Source organism: Solea senegalensis, linkage group LG3 (assembly GCF_019176455.1).
Source record: "Solea senegalensis isolate Sse05_10M linkage group LG3, IFAPA_SoseM_1, whole genome shotgun sequence".
Classification (NCBI taxonomy): domain Eukaryota; kingdom Metazoa; phylum Chordata; class Actinopteri; order Pleuronectiformes; family Soleidae; genus Solea; species Solea senegalensis.
Genome location: NC_058023.1, coordinates 16,624,256 through 16,641,163, shown reverse-complemented (window position 1 = coordinate 16,641,163; position 16,908 = coordinate 16,624,256). Strand labels below are relative to the sequence as shown.

General features: G+C 38.0%; 1 protein-coding gene across 1 annotated transcript in view; it reads left to right on the top strand.

Moving 5' to 3' along the window:
• Nucleotides 1-16,908, top strand: part of LOC122766696 (pyruvate carboxylase, mitochondrial-like) — a 329,387-nt gene that overhangs the window by 9,344 nt on the left and 303,135 nt on the right. The window contains exons 2-6 of the mRNA XM_044021770.1: nucleotides 4,157-4,293; nucleotides 10,495-10,588; nucleotides 11,209-11,299; nucleotides 14,421-14,586; nucleotides 16,344-16,489. Of these exons, the coding sequence (XP_043877705.1) occupies nucleotides 4,157-4,293; nucleotides 10,495-10,588; nucleotides 11,209-11,299; nucleotides 14,421-14,586; nucleotides 16,344-16,489 (634 nt within the window). The remainder of the gene's footprint in view (nucleotides 1-4,156; nucleotides 4,294-10,494; nucleotides 10,589-11,208; nucleotides 11,300-14,420; nucleotides 14,587-16,343; nucleotides 16,490-16,908) is intronic.

Genomic DNA, 16,908 nt, shown 5'->3' with positions numbered 1-16,908 from the left:
ATTTCCGCCGATACCGATATCCGATATTAATATTGCTGCTATGGCCGATAACCGATATCTACCGATATCGATATATGTTTTAAAAAAAAGTTTGTACAGAATGAAAATCATGCAAGCTGAATTTTTGAATGTCTTCCTTTATTTTCAAAACATATTTTGCCTCCAAATAACAAGGTCACATAAGACACAAGGAACCAACTACAAGTAAAGGTTTTTAGAAACCTTTACCACTTGTAGCAAGTGTGTAACTAAATTACAGTACAGTTTAACTCCCTCAACTCACTAAACTCCTGTGAGAAAGTTTGGATCATAAATTACAAACATGAACATAAATAAAAATAATACCCTGCCAAAGTTACTGTAACCGAGATAAGGGCATCTATACTGGGTACGTAAATAAAGTCAACAACCCTTCCTCCTGGCAACAACAACATTACCTCGACTTTGCAAGTTCTATCGACACCCTGAAAAAACGCCCACACCGCTGACATTCTCTCTCCTCAACACACACACACCTTGTGCTGCACTTGCGTCACTGACACTGTCATATGCCCAAACAAATGCCGCATGGTCTCCCCTTCCCGACACATACACAAACAGCAATTAGACGGGTATAAACATCGGTTGTTAAAATCGGCGCAGTTTTACTCATTGGACCGATGCCGATATGTTAAAAAATGCCGAACATCGGCCAATAACAGTATTAATGCCGATATATTGTGCATCCCTAACTAATATCAACATTGGTCAGTTGTTTCAAAGCTTTATAAACATCATTCGGAGTATTCACAAAAGAACAAAACCTTGGTAGTTTTACACTAGTGGTTGGTGGTATTCTAGCCTTGCTTTAGCTGCTCTGTTTGTATGTGTGCAAAGTAGCTGCTGACTCACACATCAAACCTGGGTCTCCTTTGAGAGGCCATGGTTATTCAACGATTTAATGGGTGCATATCCAGAAAAGTATGTCTCATTCTCATATCTTATATCCCAACCCTGGTCCTCAGGGAACACTGCCCTGCATGTTTTAGATGTTGCCCTGCTCCAACGCACCTGATTCAGATGGTCAGCTCGTCACCAAGCTCTGCAGAAGCCTGATAACTGGGGTGGAGTGGCTCAGTGGTTAAGACCGGTACCCTGTGTGCGAAAGACGTCATGGTCGCAATGGTTGCAAGTTTGACTCCACCCCTGGCTGATTGTACTCAATTCCATTGTCTGCTAATTGACATAATGAGCTATTCATCTGAATCAGTTGTGTTTAGGATATGATATTTTTGTTTGTATTTTAGCATAGAAGTGTCAATAAACATGTTCTAATCAATGTAGTTTTTTGTTAATGATTGTAAAATCCAAAGATAGTTGTTGGCTGCACTGCTGCTTTTTGAACACAGTGTGGCAGCAGAGCACTGTCAGTCAGGTGAAGCGATGTGGTCACACCAGAAGTGTGTGCCTCGTTAGATTTGGCTCACTGTCATACAGCTCCCATCAGTCCAGCTGACCGTTTACAGAGGTATTTGTCGGTTATTTGTAATTTCATTTGTGTTAATGTTCAGGTAACGTTGTCTGGGTGTAGCTGTGACATGTGTTTGTGGGGTAAGTTTGTCTGCTTTCATTGATTACTAATGCAGCCATCAGAGTAATGTGATTGTGAAGTAGTGTGTGTGTGTGTGTGTGTGTTCAGTGAAAAAGTTATTTTGATTCTGTTTTGTTAAAGACATTTCTTACACCAAGTGTGGGCACTGAAGAAAAATATAGCTATTAGATTAGTCTGTCCATGGATTCTTGATTAATTTGTTTGGTCACAAATTATTTGTTTGTTTGATCACATTAAGAAGCTAGTGTGGCTATATGTATGTGTCACCCTTGTTACTGTCCGTATTGCTTTGTATTTGGACGATAAATATCAGCAATTGTCCTTCTGTCCAAATTGAATTAGAGTGGGACTGATTGTGATTGTTTATTTGGTTTAGTTAGAGTTTGTATTGTGTATTGTATACATTTATTTGGGCTGGAAAAACCAATGCCTTTACACTGGGAAACTGCTCTTAAATTAGACACACCTGCTGCTGATTGAATGCTGGCAGTAAACAGAGCAGTATCTGATCTCAGCTGTCTTTTTGAAACTACTTGGAACAGGTATGAGCTATGTCTGTCTGTATGTATATCATTTTTTAAAATCATTAAATAACCATTTCATGTTATTTAATCCAATAAAAAGCTCACATGTGTGTTTGTTAAATCCAGCCATGACCCTGTTATATTAGTATTTGTCCAGTACTAAAAGTCTATTGTTCTCTAGATGCCAATGAAGGCTGTATCCTCTATGGTTCTCAGCCATCCTGTAAACCAACAAAGGCCAGATGGAAGCTGGTTTTACTCGCAAACAAAAATGAGCAACACTAGCCAGGGCCACACACACAGGCCTTGAATGATTTATACACAATGACATTTAATGACAAAGAATGACAGGATTTCTTCTAAATGTTGAAAAACACTCCAACCCGTGGTGACAGCCTGACGCTTTATTAGGTCTAGTCTCTCTAAACATTTTAAAGCATTATAATCTTGTAAGCACCTGTTTAACATGATTTGTGCTAAGTACAAAGGGATTGAAAGAAAAAGTGACCTTTATAGGTTCTGGTTCAGATATCTGTGCTTTGTTTAATGTAGATCTGATGGTGTAGAGCAGGGGTCTCAAACACAAATGAGTGTCTAATCTGGTCATACAGGTCTGTGGAAAAAGTCAAACTTTTTGGAAAAAACAACTGTTAAGTTGTGGTCAATAATATGAGCTTAAAATTTAATAATAATAATTTAATAAGAATTGTTTGTTTCATATAGACTGATAAATAGTCTGCAATAAAAAAGTACAGAAATAACTCTAATTTGAGATTAGGTGGAGGCTAATGGCTAATTTCAAATTTTCATCAATACATCTCCTAAAGTCTGGTGACTCACGGTGCCATGTTGGCTGAAAAAGCTCCTGGAAAAATTAAAGACGCCAGTGCCGCTTACAAGCTTTTACAGTTCAATGAGCACTTTAAATCACAGAACCCGACAGTGAATATATGTGATCCTTACAATACCCTCAGGTGCTTTTCACGAGTATGGAAACAGCCACAGTGGACATTATTCCAACATTACATCTTCAACTTTCTGATAAATGTTCCCTCATTCTACTCCAGAGAACACTTACACTTCACAATAAAAGCATGTAAAACAAACAAGATATTTAAGTTAATTAGTGTTGGAGTCTGTAACGATGCTGAAGTTTGCATCCAGATTCACAGCTTCCTGGTCAGCAGTTAAGGGGAAACTGAGAACGATTGTGTTCATAACTTTGTCAAATAAAATAAATATTATTAATGTCAGTGTGTCTTTAAATACAGTAAGACTTTACATACAAGTACTTTTACAACAATAAACGTGAGCAGGCAATGGCTAAGAGGAAAGGAATTGTGCTTGTTACTGGTCGGTCGCTGGGACCTTCTAACCCCGGGAACAAAGGCTGGGGTGCCCCCCTGAGCAAGGCACCCAATTGCTCCCCATTCACAGATAAGTGCTGCACATTGCTCCTGTGCCGGGGTTGTTTGTGTCCACTGCTGGTGTGTAATAAGGATGGGTTAAATGCAGGACAAATTCACTATCACTAATTTGTATGTGTGCAAAAATATACTAATCCTAAAAAAAAAAAATACAAATTCTAAAATTTGACAGTCGACATCTTGTGACGAGGTGATGAGTTGACTGTCATATCTCTAAGTATATATGCTGCCAGTTATATATGTCTGTGTTCTTTAACAGCAGCATTCTGTACCAAAATGGTGTTACCATGGTTGTGTGACAGTAAAGTTTTGCAAATGATGCTCCCCGTCAGAGGAAAATAGACAAAATATGGCACAAGCATGAGTGAAGAGCAGTGTGAGTGACAGCTGGATTGCCAATTGGTGCCTGGTTTTATGGAAAATCTGTTAACATCTGGTTACAAAATGTCAGCATGGCCACATTTCAAAATTGCCGCTGGGCGTCCTGTCACAAAAAAGCATCTATCCATTTGTTTCAATCTTTAGCAAGTATAGTTATTTGTCACAGATTGTTATTCGGTCAATTTTCAGTGACACTGTCTCTGCTTAACAGTCACTTCTTTTCTTTCTCTTAGGATGTTGAAATTCGCCATGGTCCGAGGTGGCCTCAGCCTGTTGGCCGTGAGGCGCGCATGTCTTCTCTCCCGTTTTTCCCACTCCGCCCCTCAGAGCGAGTATCGACCAATCAAGAAGGTCATGGTGGCCAATAGAGGTAAGACCCCCACTCCCATCTCAGCCCTAATACTTCTAATTCTCCACTGTGGAAGACAATTAAGATCATGCTGTTAAATTAAACACAGTTTAATGCCATTTCATGCATAATGCAAGAATAAAGTTATGACTCTTCCTGAGGCAAAAGAACATATAATCTTAATTTTTAATGACCACCATTTAGTTTGCCTCGATACATTGTAATATTAAGCACACATTGTATATGGGCGACTGAACTAACTATATAGAGTTTGTTTACTTTAACTCAAAGCCGGTGAATTTCTTTGCATTTTGGAAACTGAGGTTGAATTGCTGTCACATCCTTCCAAGTTTATGTTAAACTTATTAAATTTAGTGCACTATCCAGTGTTGGAGAGTCATTTATTTTTGAATACATACATTATAAAAGTATGGATGTCTAAACTTTCCCTAGAGTCTAAAGTATTATGTAGTGTAATATATGAAAAGAAAATTGGAACCCCCAATTATATAGACAAAGATAACATTTATTTATTCCTAGCTTGACACCACAGTAAGTGCAGTGTGAAATGAAAATAAAATTATAGATTATGAGTTTTCCGAAATACTCAGTCACCGGTGTGGATGTTACGTGTGGTGTCAACGTCACTAATATGCACTGATAATACGTATAATCCCCGTACCCTCTTCTTTTTGCTTATGCTTTCCAGCTGTTTTGCTTTTTATTTTTTTCCCAACTGCAATTGCTTTTCTAAGATTCTATTGTATAATTTCTATATGGATAGGTTTAAGAAAAAAGAAAGAAATGCTTGATTTGCCTCCTGTGTTTTCATTATTTCAGATTGATTTGTGTGTGGGTTTTCTATTCAATTCCAGTTTTGGACATGTGGTGCTCTCTTGGCCCTGCTGCACATAATCAAGTGCATGCATTCATACATTTATGTCTAGCCTCCCATAGATTTATTAATTTGTTAATTTGACTACCAATAGATTGGGTTGTCTGCCACATACTCACACTGTTACACAGTGGGGCTTACTGCCAATCTCAATCCTTCATATCAGTGTGATGAGGTTTCCACACCGCATTAGATCACATTCCTCACACTGGAGTGCACCAGACCATGTTCACCTTGTGTGCGATGCGGACAGAGACTGGACTCCTGTGTCTGATACCAATATAGGTCTGATACACTCCTTTTTAGCCTTTAAGCTATGAATCGGTTAACTAACACATTTGTGCCATTTTAAGCTATTTCAAAGACAATTCTCCAACTTTTATTTATTTTATTTAATTGATTTATTTGTCAGTTATCAGTTCACATCTGTCGTCCCTGGACAGATGGTCCTAGTCAACCTAAATGTAAAATACAATGTTAAAATGCAAAAAATCCAAATCCCTGTACTGGAATTCTCCTATTGAGAAGACATAACCAGCCCACAACAGGTTCTAAAAGCTAAAACTGATGTTGCTGATTCTCATTTACATTTTTACAGTTATATCTTTCCGATATCCAATCTTGTGATTTTGACCAGTGTCGGACAGATACCGTCACTAGCTATGTTTACATGAACACAAGCAATTGGAATAAAAGCCTGAGGTACAGCCCATTCAGAAACAAATTTGGTGCTATCTGGTTTGGTGCTATCAGGTGTAGACGGATGAGTAGTTGTAGATGAATCGATTACTAAATTAATCGACAACGATTTTGATAATCGATGAATTGGTTTGAAGCTTTATTCATGATCAAACAAGATTTTCAATTGTTTAAACTTCTTAAATATGAATATTTTCTTCATTTCTTTGCTCTGGATAACAAAGGAATCATTAAAAGTCTTTTTGGTTTGTGGACAAAACAAGACATTTGAGAACATCATCATTTCCAGGTTTGACATACACTGATCAACATTTTTAAGATTTTCTGATATTTCATAGACCAAACGATTAATCGAGAAAATAATCGACAGATTAATCGAATATGAAAATAATCGTTAGCTGCAGCTCTATTAATTTGCATTGTGAATTGACCATGAGAGCTTTTTATGATTGTTATTGTTATTATTATTATTATTGTTATCCATGTAAACCTGATGTCTTTCTGTTTGGTTACTGTTGTATTTCCATTCCAAAAAAGAATAGTAAACAGACACAAAAGTCACAGACACAAGAGGAGGAAAATGAGGTGGATAGCAGACCGGGAGGGGACGAACAGACATGCGCAGAGTTTGTTTACTGCTTCCACTTCTGGGCAATGAAGGCCCATTTATTATATGACATTATCACAATATTGCAAAAGTATTTGCTAAATCATATATTGCAATATACTCACAACAGCTCTAGTCAGAGTGAGTACTTGACACCATCTAGTGGACTGAAACATCAATTGATTTATGCTAATGAAAAAAAAGCTTCAGAAACATCAGTTAAAATGATATGCTACGAAAATCTTTAGTTCTGCATAGATCCCTCCCACCCCTACCATTTATAATCGTTGCAAAAGACAGAGACAAACACAGCCTTTCGTCCATATTTCCCCCAGAGCTTACCATGATGGACAAAATAGAGCAATAGCACTGGGAATTGTGGAGGCATTATAGAGTCAATAGTCCAGTCAGTCAGAAAAATGACCAAGTAGAGTCTATACAGGCATTTAAAACTGGCTGACAGAGCTTTCTGGCTTATCCCTACAGCCAGAAAACACAGTGACTGCCAGGCACTGTGGGACGAGGCATGTTTCATTTGAGGGGCTATCTGGTGAAGCAAATTGTCAAAAGTCGCAGTGGACATAAGGAAATATTGCATTCAATGGTCTTACATTCCACTGTCATGAAATCCACTTGCGCTTCTGTCTATTTTGGATCAAGCACAAAAAAAATAACCTTCAACGGTCGCCATGTTTGTTGATGCCTGCAACTTGGCACTGGCGTCTAGAGGAAGTGTTGCCTAAAGTCCATACCAATGCAAAAGACACACTGAGGTTTGTAGGATAGTGATGGAGATAACGTTTGGGATGGATGTAAAACAGAAGAAAATGGAGTATAAATTGATAAATTGACACCACCCATATCAAAATAGTCCATTCCGACTGATGGACGCATGTGTGCACACACCACAATCAGATCATTTAATTTTATGTCCATGTAAATGAATCTATACTGGGTTATCATGACTGCACACTCTGCCATTGTTTATTATTTTTGCTAATATTCTAATTTAACATTTCCTTGTTTTTTTTCCTCCCTGCTCCCCTCTTTCTCCTTCATCCCCTCTCCACTTTTACCCTTTCCTCGCCCCTAGTTGTGTTTTTGTTTTTTTGCTTCTCCTGTGGGTCCCCTTTGTTTTAGTACAGTACTTCACTTTCACTTTTTAAATCAATTACATTTCATCTGACTGGGTTTTCATACCTGTCTTCTCCCTTTGTCCTTTTAACAGTCCCTCAGTTGTTCTGCAGTATAAACTGTTGCTGAATGTATAAACACTGTCCTCGTCATCGAGCACATCTTGCTACTTCTCAGTGACTAAAATTTTTTTTATTCCTTCCACCCATGTGTTACATGAAAAATAAGTATTTGGCCCTTGTGACAGCATCATAAAAGTTAGGCAGTGTTTTGCTTGTCATATACTGAGATGTTACACTCCACGTCCTTTGACTAAATAAAAGTAAAAAAATAAAATAAATGCAGACCTGGTGCAGAGTCTGTTGGTATTTTTGCTTAGTATCATGATGTACACCAAATGGATCTCTCTTTTTGGCATCTCATGTGGGTATGACCGAATAGGATTCTCATCTTTGTAACGATATCAGCCAAAATCACTCAATCAGATATCGGAAAAAGAAAAACAATTGGATTTGTAAGCCCATATTTTTACAGAAATGCTTCACTAAACACAGGTCCAATGTAACGGCTGCAAATGTATGACACAAAGTTTTTTCAGATTTTATTGCTTTTGATTCATATTCCTTCATATTTATCAGACTTTTTTTTTTAACCTTATGAGCTTTTAACGAGGCCCCAGATCTTCTAGTTTTGGTCTTTTAATCATCCCAAAAGTAAAAACTAAAACTCCCAGGTAAAAGACCGCTAACTATGGCCCATGTTTATGTGACAGCCTCCCTGATGACCTGAGGGCAGCACAGAATGTTCATAATAATAATAATAATAATAATAATAATAATAATAATAATAATGATAACACTATTTTTTTTTTGTATCTGCCTATTTTTATCTTTTAATTCCATTTCATTTCTCTTATTCCAGATTGTCTTTTAGTGCCCCCCTGCCCTTTTAGACTGTTAATACTGTATTTCACTCATCTTTTCTTCCCTTAATGCTCTATATTAATTAATCTCAGTTAGTATTTTCATCTATTTGGGTAATTTAAGCTATTGTAGTGTAGGGGGATCATTACCCTGTATCAAGTGAGAAACCATATCGGGCCTTTGTATCAGTTATTGTATTATCCTCGGTGCACCACCCTTCGAAAGAAGTGAAAAGATAGCCCATTCACTGCTTTAGTCCCATGAATTTAGCTGATTACCAATTTGGATTATGATTAATGCCACGTTAATAGTTAGTTTGAATTGAAGGACTAGAGTTCTGCAATTTTTACACTTGTGCAATATTAATCCAACCAGACTGCATATTCTAGAAACATTTATTAAAAAGACATCAAATATTTGAAAAACTATATCTACTAAATGTAACTATATACAGTGTGTGTGTGTTTCTGTGTGAACAGACCAAATGGCTAATATCAGGTAGAGGTAGCCTACAAATCAAGATGGCGGTTGACAATGAATCCACAACAAGAGTCAAAGATGGCCGCTTCTTTGTTCAGGCCACTTTTGTAGGATGAGGTGCCAGATTAGATAAGAGGTTAGCATGCACATTTAGAACGGAACTAACCTAGACATAACAACAACGCATATGCACCGAGTAAGAGCAATACAATATTTCACAAGGTTAAACAGTCTATGCTTAGCCAATTTGTGTGATGCTATGCTAGGCCCAGTTAAGTTGGGTCCTTGGTTGATTCTTAATCAGGCACTGGTGTTACTGCCTCTGATGGGAGGATAACAGGCTGCTTCAAGAAGGCCTGTGTGGAGATCAGCAGAGAGGGTTCTCTTGTTGCTGGGAACTTGTTGAGCTCTGTACTGAAGGGCCTTCATTTGCAGAGCTGATGTCTGGGTCTTGGTGCCTTTCCTCCACCCAGAGGGCCTGGGGGCTTATTTATAAAGCTTGTGTAAGAAGGCGCACCCCCACTTTCTGCGATGGATGAATAACCAGAAACCAACACCTTGGAAACACACACACACACACCCACCCCCTGCCACATAAGAAAATTAATTCACGATATTCGTTATTGCTAAATTACAAGTAAACCAACATCAGAGTGACTTTTTCTATTAAGTATATTGTGCTACTAAGATGTTTTCATAATTTGAGTTGAAGTTCATGCCTGCGTTATGAAAGTTTTTCTTGATGACAAAACTGTATAAGATCTTTTTTTGCCTTGATTTCTGATTGTATGAACTTCCTCTTCTCTTTGTATTTGCCATGATTTTCCTGTCACTTCTGATCAATGAATATTAATCTGGGGTAATCTGCTGTGCTGCATTACGAGTTAGTTGTAGAGAGAAATTGGCCTCTGACGTGCGCGCGCATGGTTTTATAAATACGTTTTTTTTTAAACTTTTTATTTGTTCCATACAATTCAAATGGATCTTACTTAAGTTAACATAAGTCTTCCTTCTAATACTTGTACATTAATTAATTTCATGAAGTATGTTGCTATACATCAAAGAAGAAAAAAACTCACTTAGGAATAATAATAAAGAAACAAAGCAGTTTTATATTGTTGGGGGTTTGATTTTATCATGTAAAACGCTTTGTGCTACAGTTTATATTTGTATGCAACTGCTATATAAATAAGTCTCACTGACTGATAGGCTTTGAAATGGCTGTTTTTGTAAATGCATTGGTAGTAAATGCAGAGTCATGGATAGTGCTGTTGCCTCTCTGCAAAAAGGTTCCTGGTTAGCCTTTCTGTGTGGAGTTTGCGTGTTCTCCATGTGTGGGTGTGGGTTTTCTCTGGGTTATCCGGATCCTACCCCCAGTCCAAGGATAGTATTAAGCCATCCTTAATTTAATGTGACAAATGAAATATTTGTTTCAACCGTTAGTTCATCATCTGTTGCTCACTCGTCACTTTCTTGTCTCTCAGGTGAAATAGCCATCCGTGTGTTCAGAGCTTGCACTGAACTGGGGATTCGAACCGTGGCCGTGTACAGTGAGCAGGACACTGGACAGATGCACAGGTAATACTCCCTGCTACACTAAAGTGAAATAGGTCAGCTGCCACTGCTGTGTATCAGCCACAAAATGCTAACATTCAAAGAGAGCAGTAGTTAAAGGGAGTGGGGTAGCATTTTCCTGCCCTCCTCTGCACGGCCAGTTCTTTGTTTTGCAGCTGGTAATGAGTGCGAACAAATATAATTGTATTGACATTACAAGTGTTCAGGTAATCACACTGCTTAGTTAATGTACACAAACATCCCTATCTGCTCCTCCAAGAGCCTTCCCTCTGACATCCTTATGTCTTTATTTTTTAAAATGTGTTTAACAGTCTAAGACATCTCATTATCAGCTTTTAATTCCACCTGGTTTCTGCCTCTTTATCTTTTCCCCTTTTATATTACCTTAATCGGCTTTTCTTCCACTCTAATTTTCACATATATCTAAAAGAACTGTAGGAGTGTGAGTTTTAACAGTGGTGCACTTTATTCAACTAAATATGCCTGCCTAATATTTACAAAGTTGAAAGTGCTGCCTCGAAGCCATAATCGCTGTGTGCTTAGGAATCCACAGCACATTTCTGTTGAACTTCATGGCTTTCCCTTCGTTCACCGATATTAATCCTTTGCATTTGTCTTCACAGGCAGAAAGCCGACGAAGCTTACCTGATTGGGAAGGGCCTGACACCTGTCGCTGCATACCTGGATATTCCTGATATTATCAAAGTAGCCAAGGTAAAGACCAATCACCACTAAATCCTGTAAAATGTTATTGTGAAATAACGTATAATATATAATTGTGTTTACTGGTGAACTACTTCAGTAGTCTAATGGAGTTATTTTAAGTTATTCAAACAATGTCAGAGTCAGTTCTGTGCTGTGTTGCCCTTAAGCTATCGAGTGGTACTGTTCGGGCTGGTACAATATAGTACATATTTTTTTTGCATTTCCATTAGGAATAGTACCAAAATAACCAGTCCCTACCATTCAATTTTTTGCCACCCTTCCTTTGGTCTATCAGAGTAAAGAGATTTGGCGACAGAAAAACCTTCTTGCAGCTAGTGTTTCTTTAACACCTGCAGTCTGTTCTGATACAAAGCCTGACGTCTTGTTGAGACAAATAGCCACAAACCGAGCCCCAAAAAAAGAGCTGTCCATTGTTGTCTGTTGTGTCATGTTTGATGTTGCTGTTTGCTGTACAACATCAGGCCACATATCTCACTGACACTCACTGTGAATTGTATGAATGACGTGATAGAAAATGTGATGGACATACACTATATGTGCCATATCAATGTGTGAGTGAATGGCAAAAACGGTCGCGTAAAGCAACTTTGAGTGGTCATTGAGACAAAAAGGCGCTATATAAATACAAACCATTTACCATTACTATGAAAACTGTTTGCTTTATGTTGTTCTCATACCCCAGAGCCACATTTTGCACCAACAACTAGAGCAAATATGATAGATTTTGCTTAAGGACAGTGTCTCTCTGCATGTTCAGAAACTTCACTAAATAAGTCAACTCACTTTATTTTGGCTTTCTTGGAGTGAAAGAAAGCAAATGGTGCAAATATAGTGTATCCAGAAGACAGTAGACCACTGTAGACAAGAAATTGGCTTAAATTAATATATAAACAGGAATCGGTTGTTCAAGACTTGCCTTGCCTGAAAAGTAAATCTGATAAATCAGATTATCATCAGAAATCTGATGATTTAATGAGGTTTTTGGTGAAGCATATGTGCAGTCGTGATACTCTAATCTGTTTTTTCATCTTAAGTCGTGGTGTGTTCCAATAAATTCTCTTTGGCAATTGCTAGGGCTGGGGGATATGGCTAAACATTTGATCATGTTTTTTTTGTATTTTTTGGTATTGATATATCACGATTTAATCAAATGTAAAGAAGGGGAGAGGTCATAGGTTTAAATATTCTTTATTTTGCTACAAAGTGAACATGACACCTGTAGCACATTGTACAATTGTGTTTCATAATAGATAATTGGGGTATATATTAAGTAAAATCTTTCTTTGGTCAGTACTAAAAACAGTTGTTATAAATACAAAGTGGAATATCAGGAAGGATCCGATTAGTGTATTTAATAAAATGGATATATTTCCCAGCTCTAGCAGTAACCTTAATCTCCAGGAAAAGCTTGGCTGTAGCTACATTTAATGGCTTTCAATGGCTTGCAATTAAGTGGACAAGTGACAGAGTAATCCTCTTTATTCAATTCTGTTCACATAAAATCTATATCTTGCTCGACTGGCAAGGAAAAGGAAAAGTGCATTCCTCCCTTATCCCTTCCCACTTTTTCCTCTTTTCCCATTTTTGTTCCCTTTGTCCATCTTTACTTGCATCCTTCTTAAATTGTCTGGTTGTTTCTGCTGCTTTCCTCCATTTCCCTCCTTTGTCACTTTAAGCTGTCTATCTCTCCTCTTCTCCTTTTCTCCCCTCTGTCACTTCTATCACTGTGTCAAATCAGATTTGTTCCTCGTTGCCTTCCTCTCTCCATCCCTCCAGGACGGGCTGCCATTTGTTCATTATAATTTTTTTCAGATCAATCTCTCACAGTTGAACATTATTTTTCTGAGTGGGCATGTGGTTCAGACAGCCGAATTGGGCGAACCTTCGCCGTCCAACTAATTTCTCAAAATCCATCTGTCTGTTTAGGAGCACAGACGCTTCACATGCCAGCAAGGAGTGTGTGTGAGAGTGTACAAAACCTATCTTTGTGGGGACATTTTGTCTGGGCCCCGCAACTTTTAAAGGGCTTTTTCTAGGAGTAAGACCTGGTTTTAGTTTTAGGGTTAGGATTGGGTTTAGGTTAGGGTAAGGGTTAAGGTTAAGCACTTAGTTGTGATGGTTATGTAATCCAATGGATTACATACGATTTAATTTAAGAGAAAATATTTTTGATTAAAAATCAAAATGAAAATGATTTACAGCCCAGAATTAGAGGGCAGCATTTTGTTGCTGCCTTCGTGAGCCCAACTGTAATTCTGATGCTCCCTGCAGAGGCGATGATTGAAGCCAAGCTCAAACCATTCCAAGCAATGATAGCTGGTAAATGAGAGGAGAAAACAAGTCTTTCTTTACATTTAAAAAAATAGGGGTTTTGGACGACTGTAACCTTTTTGTGCAGTTTATGATGGACACGAATGTTTTAATTTTTTGCTGTTATTTTTTTACCCTGGCACAAGGTGGAGCTCTTGTCTTAGAAACCTTGTAGTTTCACAGCATTGGCTAACATGTAGGAACATTTCAAATATTCATGGGTTTTTCTTAACATCAGTATGGAGCTACTTCTGGTTTTCTTCCCGCACAAAGTGTTTTTTTTTTATGTGTGTATGTGTGGGGAGGAGGGGGCACTATGCCTCCTCTGGCCTGCCAGTAAACACCCCCCCCAACAAATCTGCCTTGTATCCAAGAGCAGATGGCGCACACTGATAGAGGGATGGCTCTATCTGTTGAGCTCGGCAGTTACTGTATCCATCTGCAAACGCGTGTGTGTGTGTTTGTGTGTGTGTGTGTATTCCTAACTCTGACCCTCAAATTCTCCTCATCTCTCTACTCACCATGTCTCCTGCTAAAGTCTATTGAGTAGGTGCTGATAAGAATGACAGCAACAAAGATAGCCTGAGAATCAAATATATCATTAGCTCACAGTTTGTCTATGTGTCATATTAAACCTTCCCATTGGCAAGCAGGCAGTGCTAAAGTATACATGTGTCTTTTGTGTGTGATTTATTTCCAGTACTAAAAAAGCCAGCCAAGTCTTCCTCTGGGCTCCTCCAGCAAATTTATAGAATAAAAGTGATGTTTATCTTCATCTGTCTCTCTTGTCGCTTCTTAGGACAACAATGTAGACGCGATCCACCCGGGCTATGGTTTCCTCTCTGAGCGCTCCGACTTCGCCCAGGCTTGTGCCGATGCAGGGGTGATGTTCGTCGGCCCAAGCCCAGAGATCGTCCGCAAGATGGGAGACAAAGTGGAGGCTCGTATGCTGGCCATCAAAGCAGGTAAGAAAGGTGGTGACGGGAGTAATTGCAGATAAAGACTTCATATTCTTAGTGTACTTGGTGCTCTTTAATTCTAGTAGTTTCTGGAGTTTTTGAAAATGTTTGCTTTTTGTCCGTGAGTGTATCTCTCATCCATGAACTCTTTGCTTCAGTTTTTATAATTGGTGGATGAGCACAATTATAAGAATTATTTATATATATAAATAGTATAAATGAAAGTTGAAAAATGAAATACTCTCTTTACTGTAGAGCTGAAACGATGACTTGATTTATCGATTACTAAATGAATCTTCAGTTTTCTTTGCCATATAACACATAAATCATTAAAACTGAATAATTTTGGTTTGTGCACGAAACAAGACATTTAAGAACATCCACATTTCCAGGTTTGAGAAACACTGATGAACATTTCTCAACATTGTCTGACATTTTATGGACCAAACAAGTACTCGATTAATCAATAAAATAAGAGTGACATGGCCAAAAAAGTTACCAGTTATGTTTTGAAAATTGTTTAGCCGTTGCAGTCATCTTATTCAACTCAGTGCTCTCATGTTTATACCGGCAAGTGTTTTATTAAATTTGTCATGTCAATTTAGATCTTCAACATATTTCCATCATAGACACTCACATGAGCTCCGTCTCTGACCTTGACTTGCTGATCGCCTCAATATGGCCAACCATGAGCATTCTGCATGCTTACTGGCTAACTGACGTTGATGGGATTGTTCAATATTTGATATTTGTTCGATATTCAATAACATGAAAGTTCTGTACCCAGTGTGGGTAAGGAAATTTGTGTTTGGTCGATTCTTTGTTGTAACAATCCTTCTTGGCAATACATTTTATACTGTTGGAAAGCCTGTTTATTTCCCTTTTGAAGGGTGCCACATTTGTAAGGAAAATACATTTGTGGATTGAGCAACAGAGTTGAGTATGTGGGTTCTGCCAATGCCAAACGGCTTATTCTGCTATTGACTCTTGTTTGGTGTCATGTATTGGATTGGATGATTGAAGGAGCCTGGCACCACCTCCTCATGCTGATCACCAGCTCGGTCACACACTGCTCTGTTGGCCATCTTGAGGCGATGAGTAAGTGGAGGTCAGAGACGGAGCTTGTGTGTGTGTCTGTGATGAGTTTTGAGAGGCTAGCGCTCGTTTGATTCATGGAAATATGTTGAAGATCTAAATTGAGACAACAAATGAAACGCTTGGCAGAATGAACATGAGAGTATAGGGTTGAACGTGACGATTGCAATGGGTAAAACTGAAGAATTTTTTTTATTGTGTTAAGTTTTTCTTTTTGTCAAAACATAATTTTATATTTTATTTATCTTAGTCATTACATACATTTACATTTTTAATTTTCTTTTATCTCCTGTTTTTATTATATTAGTATTTCAGTGTTTCCCCTCGCAGCTGTTTGAGTTACACAATTCACATTACACATTACCTCCCTTCCACACTTTTTTCACTTCTTTTCCTCACGTCATCTCTTCCGCCTTTACTCTTTTAATACATAATACCAGCCATATGTTGGCTGCGATGATTGTTGGCTGTTGTGGTGTTTTCCTTGATTATAAATAAAGTTTGTTTGATTGGCGGTTCAGTTATCAGTATCCAAGTCCAGATATTGATACAGTATTGAAAAACTACTTTTTTAAGCTAAATTGCTTTTAAAGAAAAGTATATTGCAATATATATTGTGGAATTGTTTGGATTTAACATATTTGTCATTGCTGCCCCCTCTTGTCCAGGTGTTCCTGTGGTCCCAGGAACCGACTCCCCCATCGCCAGCCTGCGCGAGGCTCAGGTGTTTGCCGAAACATATGGTTTCCCTATCATCTTCAAAGCAGCGTACGGAGGAGGTGGTCGAGGCATGAGGGTGGTCAGAGAATATGAGGTAAGCCCATCAGCCGTTTCTTGAAATGAGATAAATATTCTTAAATTGAATTGAAAATCATTTTTCTTGTTATAAATATAATCTGCCAGTGGGGTCATTTGGTTTGACGAGAATATTTAATTATTAGCTTATAAATCTGAAGCTACTGATAATGACAAACAGGCCAAAACAGAAAAAAAACTGGCTAAAGTCTGAAGCTGAGTTAAGAGAAAATTGTAAGGCATAAATTCTTTATTTGCACCCACACCAATCTGTGAAAATTAATTTTACTTCTGTATTAAACACAAACTTAATACAAACCATTGTTTTAGCTTGTTAGTGGTAATTCAACATACAAAGTACGTTTTTTTTCTTCTTAAATTTTTTTTTGTGTGCAAAACTTGCCTGCCACAATTATTTTTCTTCCATAAAATTATAAA